The sequence below is a fragment of the Panthera uncia genome (assembly GCF_023721935.1).
Source record: "Panthera uncia isolate 11264 chromosome B2 unlocalized genomic scaffold, Puncia_PCG_1.0 HiC_scaffold_25, whole genome shotgun sequence".
Taxonomy (NCBI): domain Eukaryota; kingdom Metazoa; phylum Chordata; class Mammalia; order Carnivora; family Felidae; genus Panthera; species Panthera uncia.
In genome coordinates this window covers 15,961,286-15,983,391 of record NW_026057581.1, presented here as the reverse complement: position 1 = coordinate 15,983,391, position 22,106 = coordinate 15,961,286, and the positions used below count along the sequence as shown (strand labels likewise).

At 46.3% G+C, this 22,106-nt stretch overlaps 1 protein-coding gene across 4 annotated transcripts in view; it reads right to left on the bottom strand.

Moving 5' to 3' along the window:
* The window catches only part of ADTRP (androgen dependent TFPI regulating protein), an 83,665-nt gene that overhangs the window by 57,126 nt on the left and 4,433 nt on the right, over positions 1 to 22,106 (bottom strand). For 3 of the 4 annotated variants that reach the window (XM_049655038.1, XM_049655039.1, XM_049655037.1), the window contains exons 3-4: positions 15,174 to 15,308; positions 13,669 to 13,770 (exon numbers count right to left, since the gene is read on the bottom strand). In XM_049655038.1, coding sequence (XP_049510995.1) covers positions 13,669 to 13,770; positions 15,174 to 15,308 — 237 coding nt within the window. Of the gene's footprint in view, positions 1 to 3,659; positions 5,194 to 13,668; positions 13,771 to 15,173; positions 15,309 to 22,106 lie in introns of those variants that run through there. The other variant, XM_049655036.1, reaches the window with a different exon arrangement.

Sequence of the window (22,106 nt, the reverse complement as noted above, 5' to 3'; positions counted from 1 at the left end):
AGATTCCAAGGAGGAAGGTCTTGGGGGGATAGGCAACCGTTGGACAAGGTAGGGCAGTAAGAGTCAGGGAAACTTCTGCTCAAAGGGAGGATTTAAGGGAGTTGGCCAAGAGGCCATGGCAGCCCTCATAAGTCTCTGGGAGCTGCCACCATTGATTTAGCTGCTGTAGTATAAAGTGTGTGATTCCTAGATTCTTGTGCAGCAGATGCGGCTAAACTTGTGTCTGTTTTCCCACAAAGCTGTTCTCAACTGCCACTAGAGAATAATGGCTTCTTCTCTCGCACATCTCATGAGGATGCCCCTCGTTGGCTGACTCTCGCCTGGAACCATACGGAGAAAGTGATTCTAGAAGTTGTGTGTGGTCCCAGGCTTCTCCTTGCTACGCATAGAAGGTTGGAGAAGGGAGTCATGGTGATTCTAAGTTGACAACGATTTGGTATGGGTCATTTATGTATCACTGATAGCTTCATGTTGCACATGGATAATTTTCTTTGCTCCTAATAACGTCCCTGGGAAGAATAGTAAACACGCCTGTCTTAAGGGACCCAGTACCCAGAGAGGTTTACTAACGTTCCCAGGATCACACAGCAAGACAATGGCAGAAATGGGGCCCAAACTGGGATTTTCTGGGACTTAACGGCCATTCTTGTCAGGAAATAAAAAATTAACTTGTAGGAAACATCTGAGTTCAATCATTTGTGCAACTTAGACACAGAGGGAAGAAATTTTGCGTCCTTTCACCCCAACCTGATTTTTGAGGATCAAGCTCCAGCACCCCTTTTCCTAATAATTTACCCCTTTCAACTTTTCAGCCCCAGAAGAAACTTAACAGATGTGAAGATAGAAAATTCTTCACCAGATGGTCCATTTCCTGATGGCCTGCACTTGACGACGTCTTAGATTATTTGCACCTTACTGTACTCTAAGGGTCAACGCCCACCCCCCCAAAAAAACCCCCGACTACCATTAAGTCCCATTGTCATTGGGTATACAGCTCATATTCCAGGTGTCAAAAATCATTCAACAAATATTTCTTAAGCACCTTTTGTGTCGGGCTCACCATTTCTGTGATCATCATGATACTTCAATGCTTCTAACTCTGACATTATTAGGTTAGCAAAGTATTTTAAAATATGTCAGTAAAAGCATGCATATTAATTAAAATGTTCCCACATATAAGCCTTAAACTAACCTCCCTGGGCTGATTGGAGACAAAAGACTTTTATTAAATACTGTTTGATAGGTTAAGTATTGTAGTATCTCTGCCAATCACTGCTACAAATGCATAGTGAATAGAAATGAATAAAAGAATATTTATTGCCAAGCACGAAATGGGTAAAAAAGAGAACTATCACTGTATTATTGTCTATGAGAGTCACACGTCCTAACTAAGACAATCGCAAAAGGTAGCGTTTTCAAGCAGTGGCCCTACCCTTTTGCCCCTTATCTAACATCAGGCTTTCATCCTGTTTTGTTTTGTGTTGGTTTTTTTTTGAGAGAGAGAGAGAGAGAGAGAGAGAGAGAGAGAGCATGCAAGAGTGGTAGAGGGGGAGAGAGAACCACAAGCAGGTCCATTGCTTGGAATCCAATAGGGGGTTCTTATTCGATCATGACCTGAGTCAGATGCTTAACCCCCTGAGCCACCCAGGCACCCCTAATTCTGGTTTTAAACATTCATCATTAGACAGCTGATTCTCTGAGCAGAGAGATGCAGATTTTTGTGTTAATAGAGGGTCTTTGTAATGGCATCCAGGGCATTTTTAGTTTTCAGTAAACGCTTAAAGACTACAAGTATATCCACAACAAGAAAGGCAGGTACAAATACGCAAACCCCCACAAGTGAGAGAAGACATTCTCTCTCCAATCATACGAAAAGCAGGTGTCCATAAGTTACAAAAAGTCTTAGACAATTGGCAGAAAGGGAGACTTTAACAATGGGAATAGGTGGACAAATTTCACAGACACATGAACGAAAGCTTTCAAAAGTCTAAGTTCTACCCAAATGTTGATAACTCTAGCTCCTTATATAAGTATGTGTTTTACAGAGTCACAGGGCTCGGCCCAGCTGTCCACTCCTCACTCCCAGGTTTAATCAAGGCAGACTTTCGTGGGTAGGAAATCAGTGGAATAAGAAGCTGCTATGTTTTCTGATACTCTCCATCATGGTAAGTGAGAGGCATTTGTGATGAGTAAGAAAAACAGTCTGATTAAAAGGAAAGTGCGTTCAGAGGCGCCTGGATGGCTTAGTCGGTTAAGCGTCCGACTTTGGCTCAGGTCATGATCTCACGGCTGGTGGGTTCGAGTCCCGCGTCGGGCTCTGTGTTGACAGCCCAGAGCCTGGAGCCTGCTTTGGACTCTGTGCCTCCCTCTCTTTCTCTCTGGCCATCCCCGGCTTGTGCTCTGTCTCTCTCTCTCAAAGATAAATAAACATTCAAAAAGGATTAAAAGAAAAAAAAAAAAGGAAAATACATTCAACGAATCATAGTTAGAGCCAGAACTTTCTTTCTTTTTTTTTTTTTCCCGAGAGAGAGAGAGTGAGAGAGAGAGAATCCCAAGCAGGCTACACGTTCAGCATGGAGCCCTATGCAGGGCTCAATCCCACCACCTTGGGACCATGACCTGAGCTGAAATCACGAGTCAGACACTCAACTGAGTGAGCCACCCAGGTGCTCCAAGAGCTAGTACTTTTAACTGTGTAGTTTTCACAATTTTTCAAAATGCGGATTTCCAGTTTTGTGTTTTGTTTGTTTGTTTGTTTTTGTAAATACTAGCTACCCCTTAAGGCCGTCTAAGACTACTCCCTGCTGTTTCCACACCCCCAAGGGGAAGGCCTGGAATCGGGTCTATCATCTGCTCCTTGGTTTTTATTTAGAAAGAAATGACGACAATAACAATAATGACCGAAAGCAATTTTTTTTTTTTTTAAATGCTATCCCTCCAGAACGCCTTATTTCTAATTCTGATTACTCACAGAGGAAGAGACCTTGAAGGTAAGCAGTGGCTCATAACTGCAGGACCAGAGACCTTTCAGGGACTCAGCGAGCCTCCCAGCGCTAGGATCTGTGTTGGGACACCGTGGCGTAGGGAAATCGAGTACGAAACGATCCATGTAGCATCTCTGGTAATTGTAGACGTTCCTGGTCATGACTGCAAATGGTCCCCCCAAAGCTGCTTTATGGCAGCCTCCAAGCCTGCATGCATTTGGATGCATGGGCCCCATTACAGCTTCAAATTTGGAAGGGTCATTAGGTCCGCTGTGTGCTGAGCAGAATACAAAAAAGCCCACAGCCCCAGAAAAGGGAAAGAAAGCCCGCCAAGTTACCAGGTCTTCCCCTCCCCAGTCTTCCCCCTCTATGCAAAGTCACCCCCAGTGTCTCAAGCTAAGTCTCAGGGGAGTAATCTCGGCTCCTTTCTTTTGCCTTAACGCTTCAAGCCATCAGCAAGTTTGTTAATTCTACCGCCCGAACACTCCCGACATCCCTCCGTCTCTGCTCATCTCCACACCTGGCTCGCGGGCCCCGGCACCGCGACCCACACCTGGATGCCTGCAAAGGCGTCCTCAGTGGTCCTGTCACCTGCACAGTGTTCTGTAGATGGCAGCCGGGGTGGGCCTTTCCTGACACAGAGCGGATCGTGTCACCCCCCCCCCCCCCCCCCCCCCCCCCCCCCCGGCAATGATTCCGCAGAGCCTTCCCATGGCAAGAAAAACAGGACGCACAGTCCTCAGCCTGGTGTCCACGGGGCTTCATGCTCTGGCCCCGACAACCCCACCAGCTGCTCTCCGACCTGGTCGGCACCTCTCCCTTGCTCTCCCTTCCTCTGTGCCCCGAGCTCCTTCCGCCCTGGGGGCTTCATGTGCGCTTACCTCTGCCTGAACTCCTTTTTTGCCCCCTGCTCCCTCCCGGCTACCCGCCACTCATCCTCACAGAGGCCTTTTTTCTGACCCACAAACCCACATTGTGCTGTGGGTCTTTCTCATAGAATACGTAAAGTTTGTCCTTATCCATTACTTTAGGAGACTGTTTAATATCTGTCCCTTCTCTAGACTATACACTCCACGAAGACGGGGGCTAGGTCTGTATCATACGTCATCTGGCCCCATACACACAGCACACGGCAGACACGATCTGGACGCCCAGCAAAGGCGCAAAAATGTCCTGCTCTTGGGGCGCCTAAGTGTCCGACTTTGGCTCGGGTCGTGAACTCGCTTTCGTGGGTTCGAGCCCCGCGTCGGGCTCTATGCTGACAGCTCAGAACCTGGAACCCGCTTCAGAGTCTGTGTCTCCCTCTCTCTCTGCTCCTCCCCTGCTCGTGCTCTGTCTCTGTCTCAAAAATAAATAAAGATTAAAAAATAAATTAAAAAAAAAATGCTCTGCTCTCATTTGGCTCCTTAATTCATCCCTCCCTCAAAAGCACGGGACTAGGACAAGGATTTTATCTATAAAAACAAACAAGGGGGGGCGCCTGGGTGGCTCAGTGGGTTAAGTGTCCGACTTCGGCTCAGGTCATGATCTCACAGTTTGTGAGTTCGAGCCCCGCGTGGGGCTCTGTGCTGATGGCTCAGAGCCTGGAGCCGGCTTGGCATTCTGTGTCTCCCTCTCTTTCTGCCCCTCTATCGCTCATACTCTGTGTCTCACTCTGTCTCTCCATAAATGAATGTTAAAAAAAATTTTTTTTAAACAAACCAAAGGGCTGTAAGTATATGCCCCATGCGCTTGTAGAATCACTGAGCATCAAAGCAGGATGCCCACTTTGAGCAAAGCTTTTACTCCCACTCCCGGAGCCCAGTGGCCCCCCAGGCCTCCTGGCTCAGCGTGCAGGACCTCCCTGGAGAAAGAGCTGTCTCTTGCCCCCATGTGTTCACTTCCTGAAACCTTCGAGAAAATGGATGAATCTCATGAGTACCTGCAGGTGAGACGGGGCAGCTCGTAAGAAAGTACGGTCGCTGCTAGGGCACCAGAGTGGGCGAGATTTAGGAACGAGCCGGCAAAGCAAGCGCCCGTGTACACGAATGTGCCCATTAGATCGTGAGAGGGAGAGGAAGGGCAGGGCGGAGAATTCAAAACTCAAGACAGAGAAGCGTCTCCGAGCCAGGAATCCATGCCATGGGCGTGCAGCGTGTGGGTAAGTGGAGACACCATCCAAGAGAGCAGTGTCCTGCAGAAATGTTCTCCTGCTCGGTAACACGAGCACCTGGAGGTGAGAACGAGGTGGTAGACTCAGACAAGCTCGAAATTTCCAGTGGGGCACAGGTGACTGCTCTACAGGCAGAAAGGATGCAGAGACCAGGGAAGGGGGCTGGGGGCTGGGGGCTGGTTGAAAGTCCCGCAGCGGCTCCCTGCTCCAGGAGAGGACCGGGCTCCACAGCTGTCTGAGTGGCTTCCAGTGGGTTTCCCAAGCAGCCACAGGCATGGGGGGACTTTGTGCTACCTCTGTAATCAGGCGGGTGACGTTCATTGTAATCTGGCGGAGGAGAAGGCTCTCCCACCCGCCCACCCTGCTGCTCTTGGGCATTTTCACTTCTGTTCTGAGATCACGGGATGTTAGTAAGCTCTTTCCTACCCACTTAGCTTTTTTTTTTTTTTTTTTCCTTTCTCTTGGTATTTCAGAGGGGTTTAGGACCTCCCGTTATGAGTTTCTCCGTCCCGGTTATTCTTCAACACAAAGTCATTCTTCTTGTTGGTAGTGTTACACACAGTTGCCATGGAAGTAAGGATTAATTACATCACATGGGAGGGCAGACTCAGCAGCACAGCCTCAAGGGCACCAAATGATTTTAATTATTCAAATTCCTAGTAACTACTTAGAAGACACGTATATCGTTTGGATATTAAAAAAATAAAATAAGAGTCTTGGACCTTCATTTTGAAACTGGGATGTATTTTCTAATGGGTATTCTGTTTAGAAATACGAAGAAATACTAGATCGTGGAATCGTAAAAGAGAGCCACTCTTCAGCACACCTGGGAAGTTCTCCAAAGTGGGATTTAAAAAAAGAAAAATAAAGATAAACTTTCACCACTCGGGTCCCTCCCTGCTCTCAGGAGATGAAGAAAGCATGGGGCGCCTGGGTGGCTCAGTCGATTCAGCATCTGACTTCAGCTCAGGTCATGATCTCGTAGTTTGTGAGTTTAAGCCCTGCATGGGGCTCTGTGCTGACGGCTCAGAGCCTGGAACCTGCTTTGGATTCTGTGGCTCCCTCCCTCTTGGCCCCTCCCCCACTCACACTCTGTCTGTCTCTCTCAAAAGTAAATGAACATCAAAGAAAAGCAGGCACTGTGATCGCTTGGTTGTAGTTATATAAAACTGTGAGTGGATTGGTACTCCTTTGGCAGCTCATTATCAAAATCTGCTGTTCACCTTAAGACTTCCTGAGGGGCAAGATGGCTTTATTGTCCTTACTCAGTGACTTCTGCTCCCTAATCCCAGCTTAGCTTCTGATTTCACTGCTGAGCCTTAAGCATTCACTCAACCTGTTTCCCAGGTGAATGTCTGTTGGAGAGTCTAACCCGCCTTAGATTAGGAAAGGAATAGTGTGAATAAAGTAATAGCTAGAAATGGTTTTAAACAAGAGGACAACCCATAAATAACACTGTAGTGATTAAACCTGGAAAAAATATCCAAGGAAATATCAGGATGTGGCCATTGACCATATTTTCATTCTTGGTTCAGGAGCTTTGGAACAATGCTCTGGAAAAGGATCTCTTCAGTGGCACACCATCCATTCAAGGACTTAACTAGTGTATCCCTACCCTCCCTAAAGTCCCAGGATGAATCATGTCCCAAGACCATTTTCTGATCTTTTTGGGCAGTCATATTTTCGTTCTGACGTGAACCTAGTCCAGAATAGAAAATCACCAGAGAAGATTTTAGAATGTAATGGTACAACAGATTTGAAGAAGGGGGAAGAGGCCACGAACCAAGGAATGTAAGCAGATTATAGGTGGAAAAGGCAAGGAAACCGATTCTCCTGTGGAGTCTCCAGAAGGAATGCAGCTGTACTAATGTCTTGACCTCACCCCACAAGACGCATTTTGATCTTCTGACCTCCAGAACTCTAAGCTGACAGATTTATGTTGTCTTAAGTCATAAAGTTTCCATTACTTTGTTAAGTAGCAACAGGAAACGAATGCATGTAGCATTACCAAGGCTCTACCTCCCCTTATCACTCCATCAAATTGCTCTTGTGCAAGTCACTGGAGAGTTTAGTATTGCCAAAGCCAATGGAAGATTCTAACTCAGGTCATCTTACAATATCATCATACTTGACCTCTCGGAAGCTTCTGACATGCAATACTTCCTCTTTCTTGAAACATTTGTGTACTTGACTTCTGGGAGACCTAAAGGCATTGGGTTTCCTCCTAACTCATGGGCAGCCCCTTCACAATCTCCTTCGTAAAACTCTGCTTTTCCTCCCAGGCACAGGAAATGGAATGTTCTAAGGCTTAGTCCTGGAGTATCTTCAGGAGCTGTACTTACCCCTTAGGTGATCTTAATTAACTTTAAAAAGAATCATGATGTAGACAACCAAATTTATAACACCAGTCCGAAAATCTCCCCAATGCTCAAATGGCAACCTGCTGTTCTGCACCTCGATTTTGCCATCTAACAGGCATCTCAAACATGTCCAAACGGAACATGTCCTCCTCAACCCTTGCACTGTCCCTAGGATCTCCATCCATACCCTTTCCCCATGCCTTAGCTTAAAAACCTTATCTCTCTTGGTGCATCTGGTGGCTCAGTCAGTTAAGCGTCCGACTCTTGATTTCAGCTCAGGTCATGATCTCGTGTTTGTGAGATCGAGCCCCAAGTACTTGCTTTACTGTCTGCCTGAGCCCTTTTGCCAAAATTTCCTGTGGCCGCCTTCCTCACTTTATCCAAATTTCTCTGAAAATATCAGCTCACCACAGAGGCATCCCTGACCACTCTGATTGGCCTACACCCTATAAACCTACTAGTTTTATACACACACACACACACACACACACACACTCCTTTGTCCCCTCACCCTGCTTTACTTTTCATTTTAATACTTTCGCTCCTTGACATCATTCACTATTTATTCATTTATTGCTTCTCTCCCCCACTAAGATTATATATATTCTCCACAAGGACAGATTTCTTTGGTTTGTTTGTTTTTACATCTTTAGTGCCTAGAAGAGGGCCTGGTACATAGAAGCTACTCTATAAATGCTTGTTAGCACTGCCTCGTGTTAAAGTTAAAGGTCTTGCTTATTATTATATACACTAGCTAGAAAAAAATATATATGGTTATATATTATATAAAAATATGTAGATATAATATAAAGGAGGCTCCCTATAGTGAGATAACATTTGATAAAAATGGTGTCCATCAAGGTAGGGTTTACAAAGGTATTTCTGAGGAGAGTTTATTTCCAGCTATCTCACTGTAGGAGAGCTGCATGGCTTCCAGTGACTTTGGACTGTGATTCAAATATCCTCCAACAGATCTCATTTACCACCCTAAGAGTGACATGGGCTGGGGCACTCTACCAACAGGACATACTTTGGCTGATGTCTTACATCATGGGGACGGCAGAGGTGGATGGGAGGTGGAGTATCCCATGGGAACTTGACCAGGTCCCTCTTTCCTTTTAGATGTGGACGTTCTGGTTAATAATACTGAGGTGGGGGTTGTTTTTGTATTTTTTTACTGTCACAAATATCCTCCCAAAGATGCTACAAAACACAGCCTCTGCAGTTAGTAAGTTAAAAGGCTGAGTGGGAATATATATGTGTATGGTATACATATATATATAATATCTATAGTTTAAGCTTTTTGCAGTTAGGACACATATCTCACATTTCACCCCATAAAGATGAAAACAGATCTAAGTATATCATAATGGCTTTTTTTTTTTTTTAAATGAATAATCCTTGGGGAACCTGGGTGGCTCAGTTGGTTAAGCATTAGACTTTGGCTCAGGTCATGGTCTCATGGTGTGTGAGTTCGAGCCCCGCGTCGGGCTCTGTGCCGACAGCTCAGAGCCTGGAGCCTGCTTCGGATTCTGTGTCTCCCTCCCTCTCTCGGCCCTTCCCCTGCTTATACTCTGTCTCTCTCTCAAAAATAAATAAACGTTCAAACATTTAAATGAAAAAAATTAATGCATAATTCTTGATTCTGTCTTTTCGATTTGAACTGAGCATCAAAATCATCTAGGGGTCCTCTTTCCAGGCATATGCTCAGTTATGCCAGGAAAGGTTAACCTGAGTCCCATAAATGGAATTTATAGACTCAGAGACTTCCCAATTCACAAAAAGGTCTATTCCCTAAAGGCTGAAAACCACTGACCTATCCATAGATATCTAGATTGTGGGTCTCCTCTGCTCAGAGGCAGGGCTGGGATGAGGAATCAGGAAGGTATGGAGGATGGGTTGGTAATTTTTGACAACAAAGTGTGGCTATTTGGTACTGATAGGTCCACAGTTGACCTTCAGAACTCACCTACTCGGCAGCCCAACTATTTCACACCAGGTTTATGGGTGGGAGAGAAAAATCTGAGATTGGGTATGAATTTGTGGGAGACAGCATCTTGCATGCTATGAGGGAGGAAGAAACTGGAAGGTTTAGATTTTCACTGCCACGACATTTTGACTCCCCAGCACATCCCCAGAGAGGGCCCACTGGCCTTCTAGACATGAACCATGTGTCGGTCACAGCCAGACCAGGACACAGGGGGCACAGAAGCCCTCCTGTCTACATCATTCATTTGGTAATAATGACTTACTTCTGTATGACGCCTCATATGTCAATGTCTTACGTTCGTATTAAGTGTTATTTTATTATTTCACCTCTGTGTGTATATACTAGCCTCAATCAGATTTAAGGGTGCTTGAAATCAAAACCCTTGTCAAACATTGATCGTGATGCTCCACACATAGTTGGTACTTAATTATTTTTTTCAAATGAATAAATGGCAAGGCACTTAATAACTAAGAAGCCGTATCCGGCACCTGCTCCAATTTAAACAGCCAAGGTAAGGCCTGTCTCTTAAGAGCAGATGATTTTGAAACCTCTGTTAACACGAAAGAAAGCTTTTCAGTTCTAAAATTCTGTGACCATGGATTGAGAGTTTTCTATGACCATCACATATCTATGCCATCCTTTATATTTCGTAAAAGTGCTTGCAATAACGCGTTCTCAATAACTGGGTACTATTTTCAAATGTAGAGGGGCTCTGAGGGGGGTTCTCTGATCTATTTCAACTCTCCTTAGGGGCAACCTGAACAATTTAGGTTGGTTTCCAGAGAAATAAGTTCCCTAGCTCTCTTCAGGTTAGGATCTGATGGTTTCCTCAGTTACTGAGTCGTCTTCCTGCTATTTAAATGTGGCTGCTCTGGTTCTATCTTCAGGAGTCATTTAGATAAGACCCAGGGAGGTAGTGTTTTCCCCGGTGAAACCTGGAGGAATACTTTGCTGATCTTCCCTTTCTTTCATGAAGACTGGAGAACCACTCAGCAGTGAGTCAGGTTGATCTACTCGAGTTCCTAGGGCACCAGCAAATGGCAGCCTGGCAATGGTGAATGCAAATATCTCATGTTACTATTTGGTTTGACTAAAAAACAAGGGTACGAAAATGTCCATGAGAGATGACAGTCAACTCTGAATGACTCTTCTTCGATGATACGCCGCCAAGGAGCTAGAAGGGTCAGGCTGGTAGGGTTCCAAAGACCTGATGAATCATGAAGGTTTTATAACCACACTGTGTCAAAGGAGAGAGTGGTATTTCTTAATATGACAAATACTACTCATAAAGCCCAGGGCAACATCACAAATGGCAACAGGGGAAATATTTCAGGGCTAAGGCTAGAATCACAAACATGAGGACTGTTGTGAAATGAGAGAATCTTTTTTTTTTTTTCAACATTTTTTATTTATTTTTGGGACAGAGAGAGACAGAGCATGAACGGGGGAGGGGCAGAGAGAGAGGGAGACACAGAATCGGAAACAGGCTCCAGGCTCCGGGCCATCAGCCCAGAGCCCGACACGGGGCTCGAACTCACGGACCGCGAGATCGTGACCTGGCTGAAGTCGGACGCTTAACCGACTGCGCCACCCAGGCGCCCGTGAAATGAGAGAATCTTTAAGGAAAGCTTGTGACTGGCTATGGACAACAATAATCCTTATCTTGTGGAAGAGAAAAGGGGGCGATTCCCTTCAGAACAGGGCCGGCCCCATATGGAGACGACTGGTACCAAATGTCTAGCCTAACCGCTCATTATCACCCTGGCTGCCACAGTGGTGGTTTCCAGGTATTCACTCCTCTGGATTGTCATGGAAGGACACTGTTAGAATTTAGAAAGAGTCGACAAGTTGACCCAGTGATAGCCATTTTCATATTCATTCATACTGGTATTTAAGAAATTAGTAGAGAGCATTCCTCAAGGCAATAGACTAGGAAAATTTAATAATTAGGACAGAAACTAGAGACGGTAAGGGACACACTCTGGGAAAGAGGGATGAGATGCAGTCCTGAAGACATTGGATTTGGAGCAGAACAAAAGGAAGCATGACACTTTGAAGGTGACCACATCAGGGACACCCGCTGTTGGTTCTGCGATGCCGACATTTTTCCATCAAGGCTCTGTTGGGAGTTCCTCCAATGAAACGAACAGAAACACAGGAGAGTCTGTGTCTGACCCAAGACAGCTTGCCTCCCCCTCTCCTCTCTTTGTCACCTGTGTCACTCCTCTGTTGACTCTAGTCCTTTCTCTCTAAGAGACTCAAGTTACTTAATTGACCAGAGGCCACATAGAAAGGTCAACAGAAACCCCTAGATTGTGAAAGCACAAAAATATCTTAAGACCTCTGTTGTACAATATCTGCCTTGCTAATTAGTTTGTGGATATGATGCACATTATCCAACTATCTGCTTCCAAAATTATCAAAAATCCATATGGCTGCTTAGCAAGGTCACAAATGCCAGGCATCACCATTACAACTATTTGGAAGAAGTCCAACTTGACTTCTTCTATGTGGAAAATGGAACCTGCAAGAGGTAGGGAAGCCTGTAATGGTTGTAGGAAAATTCCTACATGAACTCATAAAGCCAGGAAAAAGGTGTTTGACATATGTGTTTGGCTCCAAATAAGAGATATTTCCTAGACTCTGCCTTTATATTTTAATAACATCTAGCTCAGTCACTTGTCCCCAATCACTTCATTTTCTTAAGTCATATTTTGGCTTATGAGCATACAGATGGGGATTCTGGACTTTTTTTTTTTTTAAGTGAGAATTCTCACTTTGCTATGTTAATCAAGCTGAGTGACATCTTTTTGATTGCCTGGTGAATTATGAAACCCGATCGAGCCACAAATTTTGCACTTATTGTACTAAAAAGCAACAGTGAATTAGCCTTGGATTTAAATCCAGCTGTCCCATTTTTGAGCTTGGTAGCCCCACACAAATCACTTAACCTCTCTGAGCTTTTTTTTGTGTGTGTGTGCAAAAAATCAGGATTACAGTTGTCATCTGAAGAAGGTTGTGTGAATTAAATGAACTCATATTTGAGGAACAAGCTTAGCACAGTGTATCGTGCCATTAAAAAGCAGAAATATTCCCTACATGGGTATCTGAGATTAATGCTAATGGGAAATTGGGAAGGTGAGGAGTGGTCTAACCAAAAGAAGGTGGTGGAGGGATCCCCGAGAGGTGGGACTCATTTAATATATAGTTTTTGTCCCGAACTCTAAGTTAGATCAGAACTTGTGTATCTTTGTCAATTAATCATCAGTATCTCACTGAGTACATAGTAAAAGTGAAAGACTATATTTTTCCAGGGGTAGGGCACACAGAGGGGCAGAGTTAATGGAATGAGTTGCTTTTCCAAATTGGTAATCATCTGAGCTTTAAGACAATGTAAGGACTGGGAGCAGAAGAAAGTTTGTGAGCTTGAAGAGCTTTCATGTGATGTTGCCTCCTTCGTAAATATTGAGAGCTGAGCTAGGACTTTGAATGATTAGCGCATGCATGCAATGCCAATGACTCAGACCTCCCCTTTCATCCAAGACCTAAACAGCCGTGTGCCAGGACCACTTGTCCAGCTCACTGTTACTGGCGTTCAGATACCAGTGACCTGAATATCTCAGAACAGGTTCTGTTTACTATCCAGCCCCTCAAAAATAAACATGCGAATAAAAAACGAAATGGGAATATATCCACAGAAATGTGTTAATGATAATTCCAGTTGCCATGTATAGCCCTATCGAGTATTAGCTAAAAAGCTAAGCTGTGTGAGCTGCTCCTTGGATGCTGGGGTGGATTTTTTTTTAAAGGTTGCTTGACTTCTTTCCTAGATCAGGTTTTCATTACATGCCATTTGCGGAAGTCACCTCTCTTTCAGGACTGCAGCCGCCAAGAGGTTGCCTGTCCTTATGGTTGGGTGTCTTTTCAACGACTTCAGAAGTAACTTGGCAAAAAGGGTTGCCTCGACATCCCCTCTGCTCGCAGTGGCTCCAATTACAGCAGCCATGTTTGTTCATTTTGTATCCTTACTGTGCTCTTGAAATAAATAGTGATGGGATGGAGAGTGAGAAGTGAACAGGATGCTGGGGGCTGAGAAGTTTGGAAACATAAATAAGGCACTGTGGAGTTCTTAGTACAGAGGCTGTTGCCTTTCCAAAGTCACTGAATTTCCCCCTCACTCACCATTGCATGATTCAACCATTCTGGAAAGATACCATCTAGGGCCTTCGGGTAAACGAGCTCTCGATCGTAGAGAAAGAGGATCCAGAATGACAAAAATACAAACTGGAAAATAGAACACAAAAATAGCATCATTAAATTTTTTTGTCAGTCGGAGCTTTCTAAGTTAACCAAGGAAACATGGCGAAATAAGAATAGACACCAGTTTTAAAGATATCCTCCAGGCACATTATAGAAATGTAAAATGAAGACAAAATTCCTCACTGTTGAATTGCTAGGTCCACTCTGGGGATTCCAGAGAGTTGGGGATTAATTATTTGTCATCGTAGCAGACAGGGTAGATATAGATAAACAGGATTCACCGACTCTTAAGTCATTTTATTTTATTTTCATTTGTTTTTTTTTTTTAATTTTTTTAATGTTTTTTTATATTTGAGAGACCGAGAGAGACAGAGCGTGAGCGGGGAGGGGCCAAGAGAGAGGGAGACGCAGAATCCGAAGCAGGCTCCAGGCTCTGAGCTGTCAGCACAGAGCCCGGCCCGGGGTTCAAACTCACGATCTGTGAGATCATGACCTGAGCCAAAGTCAGACACCCAACTGACTGAGCCACCCAGGTGCCCCAAGTCACTTTATTTTAACCAATGACCTCTCTTGTCTAAGCTTTCATCAGAAATACTGAGAGCAGCCACGCGGGGTGGTTTGAGTCTTACACTTTCCTTGCCCATCTAAGTTTGAAGGCTCAATGCTAGAGAATTCAGGACAAGGATAGGTGGAAAGAGGCAGCCATTTCTAAGCACAGATTCTGCTGGGCGGCCGACGGGCTTGATCCCAGTTCATTCCCATTCTGCCAGATGAATGGAAACAGGAGCCACGTCATCGAAACGTGGACCGTATCAGCAGATACGCTCACTGTCACTGGCATATGTTGTACTTCTTTCCAGGGTCCATTCATTCAACAAAATGAATGAGGCTCTCACTGTGCACCCCACACGAGATATTTTGGACAGACTGTCTCGCTCTCTCCCCAATTGTCTTTTCCACGTACCAACTCTGAAGTTCTCATACCCTTTTTTTTTTTTTTTTATGGTTTCCACTTGCAGAAGTAACATATGCTCATTGTAGCAAGTGAAACAAGATGTATAAAAGGGAAAATGAGTCATCTGTCTCCCCAGCACCCTGCATTCCCGGTACTCCCATGGAGCCAAGGTTATCTTAGCTGTCGTTTGATGAAGAAAGATCCTTCAAACCCTTCCCCATTAAACATCAACAAGGATCTTGGATCGGACGTTCACCAAGATAAGAAGGCAGTGTTAACTCCAGTCCGTAATGAGCCCTGTTTCCGGATGCCACTGGGCAACACGGTACAGTCCTCAGGCAAGACATTCATGCAAACGCAGTTGCTCTGGTTTGCAATAATGGGGGCCTGAACAGCCTTGCTGCCCCGGGGGATGTGTTGTTCCTGCGAATCTACCTGGGTATTATATTACTAACACACCTTCGTCACTTACTGTGGATATTGGAAAAGCCAGCGTGGTAAAAAGCAGGTCTCTGAAGGCGGTCACGAACTTAAGGTCTCTTTCCCCTTTAATTCTTTTCAGCACATCTTCCACGCAGGCGACCCCGTAGAAAATGGCCTGCAAGAGCTAAATTCATTACAACAAATGAGGGCATTTTCATTTGCTTTAATTAATACATTCTTCACCAACGTAAAGCTCCGTCCCTCTGGGAGCAATGTTGATTTGAGGAGGTGGGGGGCGGGGGGGGGGGGGCTGTTGGCTGTTTTGGTTGAGAGCCAATTCAAGGGCTGGTCTTCCAGCTCAGTGGGCCCTGACCTTGCTTGCTAAAACTGATTGAGTAAAGTCGTTTAGGGGATAATAATGTGTACAGTATTTAGTGTAATGGACTTGAGCTAAAATGGAAACAAAATAGTCAGCTTAAAAGGAGAATGTAATGAGATAGATACCTTAGCTGCACAGAGGTGGGCAAAACCAAATAAACAACACGAGGGCAAAGAGCCAGACACAATGGTGGGCGTATTCTGGCCTCTTCCAGAAGGAACCAAAAAATGTTTAAATGCCTAGCGCTACAATCGCATTAAAGAAGCCAGAATCAGGGTCAAGAGCACCACAAGGCAGCTCAGTGCTCTTATGAGGCAGAAGCACAAAATGGCATCTTGCTTATCTGAGGTAGAAGTTGATGTCCTTCTCTGATTGCAAGGGGGTGCGCGAAGGTCTTACAAAGAAAATCTGGCTAAGGCAGTGACTTAAATCCACAGGGATAGAGCAACCCAGGGGCTCTGCTGTGTCACTAAATACCACGAGGTCCCTGAGCCCAGATATAAGAGAAGGACGGCCTTCTTTGGAGAAGTAAAACCAAATCAAGGGCAAACTTTGCCCATTCTTACCGTTTTGTACAAACCCATGGCTCCTGATTTAAGACCTCATGGGTCACACTACAGAGCTGGGGTTGGTTTTGAGTTGTGCTTGCGTTAGACCCCATCCTACTCCTTAAAAGCTCTGGGTTGGTACAAAAGGGGCCATCTGGACTCCTCTCTGAGAGTATGAGTCACGCAAGTTCTGGACCCCAGGGCATTGTACTCAGGAGGGATCAATCAGCTATCAGGGAATGACCTCTGAGGTCTGAACTCGAGGAGAGTTCTAGCAGAGTTGGCCTCCTACCAATCTTCAGCGTGAAGAAGCAGGTGGGAGAGGATACAGAGGTGAATTAGGCCAGCAATATGCATAGCTGGGTCCGCAGACCAGCAGCAGTGGTGTTACCCAAAACTCATGAGAAATGCAGACCTCAGCCCCACCCCAGACTACGCAGTCAGAATCTCTGGGAGTGAGGTCCAGGAACTCGTTAGCAAACTCTCCAGGAAGTTCTGGAGACACTCACTGGGTTAGATATAAATTTATCACTTACAAATCCTACTGACTCCTCAAAGCTAATAGACGACTTTCACTGATGTTATGTGCCCGGCACTGATCTAGGCTTTTAATTTCTCGTAACAACCTTATGAGGTAAGTCCTATTATTATGCTCTCTCCCGACCCATTTTACAGATGAGGAAACTGAGGCATAGAGGCATGAACACACTTGCCTAAAGTCTCGTGGTAGATACATGGGGATTTGAAACCCAGAGTCCGGTTCTTGAGTCAGACTTTATTTTTTTTTTAATTTTATTTTTTATTTAATTTTATTTTTTTTAACATGAAATCTGTTGTCAGATTGGTTTCCATACAAGAGTCAGACTTTAAAAAACAGAGGTTTCTAAGAACAGTTCAGGTAAAGCACCGTGAGAGGTCAGAAGAAAGAAAACTATCTCCAGGTGGAAGAATGAAAAATGGCTTTGAAAAATACTGATGCCTGATTGCCACCCTTTCCCTCAGAGATTCTAATTTTCTGGGGGTGTGGCCTAGGCATCAGGATTTTTAAAAAATCTCCCAAGTGGTTCTAATTAGGACAGATAAGGTTGAGAACCACTTGCCTAGAGGAACTTCCATTTGGACATTTGGATCCAGCCTTCCCAAGAGAGGCGGGATGCAATGGACAAAGAGAGAGAGAGGGAGAGAGAGATGGAAAGCAAATGCTGGGGCGATGCCTTCGTCTAAAGGGCACGGGGCCAAGAGGGTCAGCAAAGTAGCAAAGAATGATCTGATGGTACAAGACAGAACAAACAGGAGCCCCAGAAGGGAGGAGGAAGCTTCGAGCCAGAAGGGTGGTTCCAGGGAGGGGTGGGAAGCAAGCGTTAAATAAATGTCATAAACCCGCGGCCACCCCAATACCCGTCATCTACTTTTGACACTCAGCCCTCAGGCTGTAGAATCTGGAGTACGTGGATGTTAGAGGAAGTCGCCTCCTCCACCCTTCCCCACTCCCACCCCTCCAGCAGCCCTCACCTCACCCCTGGTTTCACTTCCAGCTGTTCAGGCCGCAGCAGGCAGCTGCTTTAGTAAGGAAGGACAGGCATGGGGCCCGGGCCCCGGCGAGGAGGCCCACACTCTTCTATCAACATAGCAATTAATCACGTCCTGAGCTCGGAGAGTCTGCCAGAGTTTCTGTCTTTGGGGAGAGGCCGCCTCCACCCAGCATGTGAGGTCCATGTGACCGCTGTCCTTAGCAAGAGCTTTCTAGAGTCCCCATGAGTCAAGCTGGTCCTAACTCTCTCTTGCTTTTCCCAGTCAAAAATGTCGAAATCGGACTGGGGGAAAGAACACATTACTCAGAGGCTCCCTGGCTTCTCCTTCATCAATAAAACTTTTCTCTGTGCCGCAAACTGGCCAATCGCTTCTCCACCTCTACCCCCCAGCTCCTGTACATACGCCACGCTGTGAAGATGCCAGCTGGGTGCGTAGAGCAGCCTTGTCGCCGCCCATCTTCATCTTGCATTGGCATGCCATCATCTGTCTCAACAAGGAATATTTGTGGAGCCCTCACAAAGGAGCTCGGGAGGGAGGCGCTAGGATGTTGCCAAGAGAAATACGTAAGCCAGAACTAGGGTAGAGAGGAGCCACACAGCTGAGCTGGAGGGCAGGGAGAGGGAGGTGCCATAAGCTCATTCAATGGGTAGGCTCCTTGGACGGCCACAAGAACAGGTCTCGAACCAATGGGACAATCCTTGTCCAATGGGACAAGGGTCTGCTCAGTCCCTAAGGACAATACAGTGAAATGGTTGTCAAACAAGCACAGCAAGAGCAGTCAAGGGCGACAATGGTAGTTATTAGGGACTGAATGATGCCCCCCCCGCTACAATTCACATTGAAGTTATAACCCCCAGTGCCTCTGAAAGTGGCTTTACAGAAGTAAGTGAGCTAAAATGAGGTCGGTAAGGGTGAGTCCTGATCCAATAAGGCTGGTGTCTTTACAAGGGGAGTTCTAGAACACAGACAACAGCCAGAGTGAGGCATGACTGAGTGAGACACGGGGAGCACGTCAGCATGCTGAGGAAGGGGCCTCAGGAAAAACCAACACTGCTGATACAGTCATCTTGGACTTTTAGCCTCTGGAACTGTGGGAAAATAAATTTCTGTTGTCTAAGCCACCCGTCCGTCATACTTTGTTATGGTGGCCGGAGCGGACCAACACGGGAGCATTAAAACAAGGTAGCAACAACTGGCCCAGTTAAGAATCTTACAACAAAATTACTGTCATTTAGATTTCTTTTCTTTTTTTTAATGTTTTTTAAAGTTTATTTTTGAGAGGGACAGAGAGCAAGCGCGGGAGGGGCAGAGAGAGAGGGAGACACAGAATCAGAAGCCGGCTCCAGGCTCCGAGCTGTCAGCACAGAGCCCGACGCGGGGCTCGAACTCACATACCACGAGATCACGACCTGAGCCCAAGTCCGACACTCAGCTGACTGAGCCACCCAGGCGCCCCACTGTCATTTACATTTCTCAACTATTTTGGCCACCAGGAAGGCACAGCTAATGGTATCTTCTTGACCAGCATTTGCCTGAGAGCTACTGCCCTGTGATTTATCTTTTCGACCAGGTCTGCTCTAAATCTCTTTGGTCTTTGTGCCTTTTATTCTGAAATGTTGCTGGTCTAAGTTTGTTAGCTGGCTTCCGCTTTTTTTTTGTTGCTAGCTAACAAATTTACCACCTGGGAAGGCTGAATTACGTTTTTTATAACTAGGGCAATTTAAGAAACCATAGCTAAAGGAAATTTCGTTTTTATATTCATGTGTCTTCGCAAGATTCACAAAAATCTTGAAATTATGGAAACTTAGCCTTTCTAAGTCATTAAGTTCATTTCTTTGCCTTTAAGCCAGAACTGTCTTCAACTGTCTCAGGAAATGAGAATTTCTTCTATTTAAGAAATAACTCCAGAGAGGGAGATTCCACAAGTTTTTCTGAACAAGGCATTACAACTCTCATTGGATGAGTCGTCATCCAACGCCCAGCCCAGCTCTGTGCCTGACTTGAACGGGCTGGACCTTTCTTAGGTCTTGCCTTCCAAATGAGGCAAGGTTTACAGTGGGAGACTATTCCAGAATAAAACAGCAAATGGGGACTAACTGTGGTGAGTATTTTCTATAATTGCAGTGATGAGAGTAGTGGTGTTTGGGGGCAGGTAGAAGAAACCTTTGCTAAAATCTAGCTGCAGAATGTGCAATATACTGTTTCAAGCATCATTCAGGTGCAGTTAGCTTCAGTAAAACACCGAGATAAGAGAATGAGATAGAAAACATAGGAGAAATGGAGAATATAAGCTGGCAACAAGTGGAGGAAAACGAGAGAAGAAACCAAGAACACTGTCAGGGGATTGGAAGAAGAATTCTAAGAACGCTCAGCCAGTGTTGTGTGCTGATGATAACTGGCTTCGAGAAACAGCAGGATGGGGGTGGGGAGACGACCCTACAGGTGGGATGGGGGGCCCGAGAGACCAGGGTTTAACTCTTCCCAGTTAGACCCATGTTCTGGTCATTTATTCATGCCACCAACATTCACAGAGTGTAGGTGCCACAACCTGTATTAGATACAGTACAGGCCAGGGCAGGCCCTGTGCTAATGTGTCTTTATTAGGACGAAGAAGAGAGGAGAAGCAGGAGGAGGCATCTTTCCTGTACATTTACTCTTTTATGTTATGTAGGTCAGGTTCCCTGGGAAAGGATCAGATGCTTAGATCTGCCTGCAGAGTGTTCATTGAGGGGTACCCCCCGGAACAACTGTGAGCGGGAGGGAAGAGGGGGGACAGCAGGTCTGAGCGGCAGGAAAAGAGGTAAAGCAATGCATTGGCATGAAATCGTCTGGTCCCCAAAGGAACTCTGCATCCGAGCTGACTCTTCGGTGTGGTCCCAGAGCCTGGCCTTCGCACCACAAATCAGCCAGTCACTGGATGCAGCAACTCCAGGGAGGGCCCTAAGTCTTGTCTAGGCAGCTCCCTTTGGCTAAAGGGCAATCCTAGGACAGGACCCTAGCTGTGAGTCATCACCAGCCAACACTCTTCCCGGGAACTGGGGAACGGGTACCTCGATGCTAGGGAGATGGGGGGGGGGGATCCTGGGGGCCACACCACAGTATCCACTACCTATGAGGACACTGAGGCTCAGAGAAGTTAGGTAACCCACACAAGATCACACAGCCCGTCAACGACAGAGCCAGCACTCACACCCAGGTCACCCGTCCTCTATCTATAGTGTGTGTAAAGAACCCACCAAAATGTCATGGCTGCTCAGTAAGCTACAGCTATTCTGTTTTGGGTGCTGGTGGTGACAGGTTCCTGCCATCGGTTCTCCTCCTTTCAGCCGCCTGAGCGCTAACAACGGGGGCCTTAAGCATTTTTGGGAAAGGACAGTTCAGTGTATTTCTGACTCTGTTGCGCATCAGAGATCCACGGATTGATATATTGACCTGATGATGGAAATCCAAGGTTGGCCCCGAGTATCGAAGTGGGGGCCGGAACATAAATGGGTCCCTGTCTTCCCAGTGTTCGGGAGCTGCTTTGGAGTTTGGACCCATGGAGGCTCCTCAAGGATCTCTCTTCCGCTGGCCCAGCTTTACCGTCCCTGAGGACCTCTGTGATGAGGTTGCTCTTGTCATGGTGACAGCTTGAAGAGAATGAGGTCGGAGCTGCCTGAGGCTTGGGCAACTTTATGACAAATGGAGGGAAAGGTCATGTCTCGGTTGGTGAAGTGGGGAGGGCCCCACCCAGAATCTCCCCTGGAGATCCCAGTTATGTGGCACCACCTCCAACAGGGCTTCAGAAGGAACCTTACTTTTAAAAAGAGGAAAACCCAGCAAGCCGTTCAGTCAACAAGCTAAATCGAAGCTAAAAGTCCCCTCCGTCCCCCACCTCCTAGCTTATATTCCTTGAGGTCAGAGACAGTCCCTGGATGGAAATGGAGTGGACTACAGAGGCGGGGACACAAAATTTGTGGAGGTCCCGGGCGCTGGAAGCCAGAGCCAACATGGGGACCATGAGGATGTCCATAGCACTGCCTTGTCTCCGCTCCCAGCTTCAGGGGTTTCCCCATTCATCATATGCTCCCTGCTTGAGCCTGCAAAGTCTACTCCCAGGACGGCCCCAGATCCCGAGGGCTGCACCTGCACAGGTCTAGCGGGGGCTCCGCGGTGGCCATCCTTTGGCTGGGAAGCTGGAGCGTGTCACCCACAGAGGGAGATACCAGAGCAGTGAGGCAGGTGGGCGACCCTTGCCCGGAGCCGGGAGCCACCAACCATGGTGCTGTGAGGGGACCGATGTCGCACTAAACCGCCTTTCCCTCCGCACGACCTCTATTCAAAGACGGGATGACTAGAAGCTCATCCCCACCCTCCTACCTTCTCTTTTCATCATCCAGCGCATACAGCATTCTGAGTGCTTCTGGCACGCCAGGCCATGCACCCCTCATGGTCACTCTGTGATGAGGCACTGCTTTTCTTTCTATTTGGCAGCTTTGGGAACCCAAAACACAAAGAAATACCTAGCCCAGTGTCACGGAGC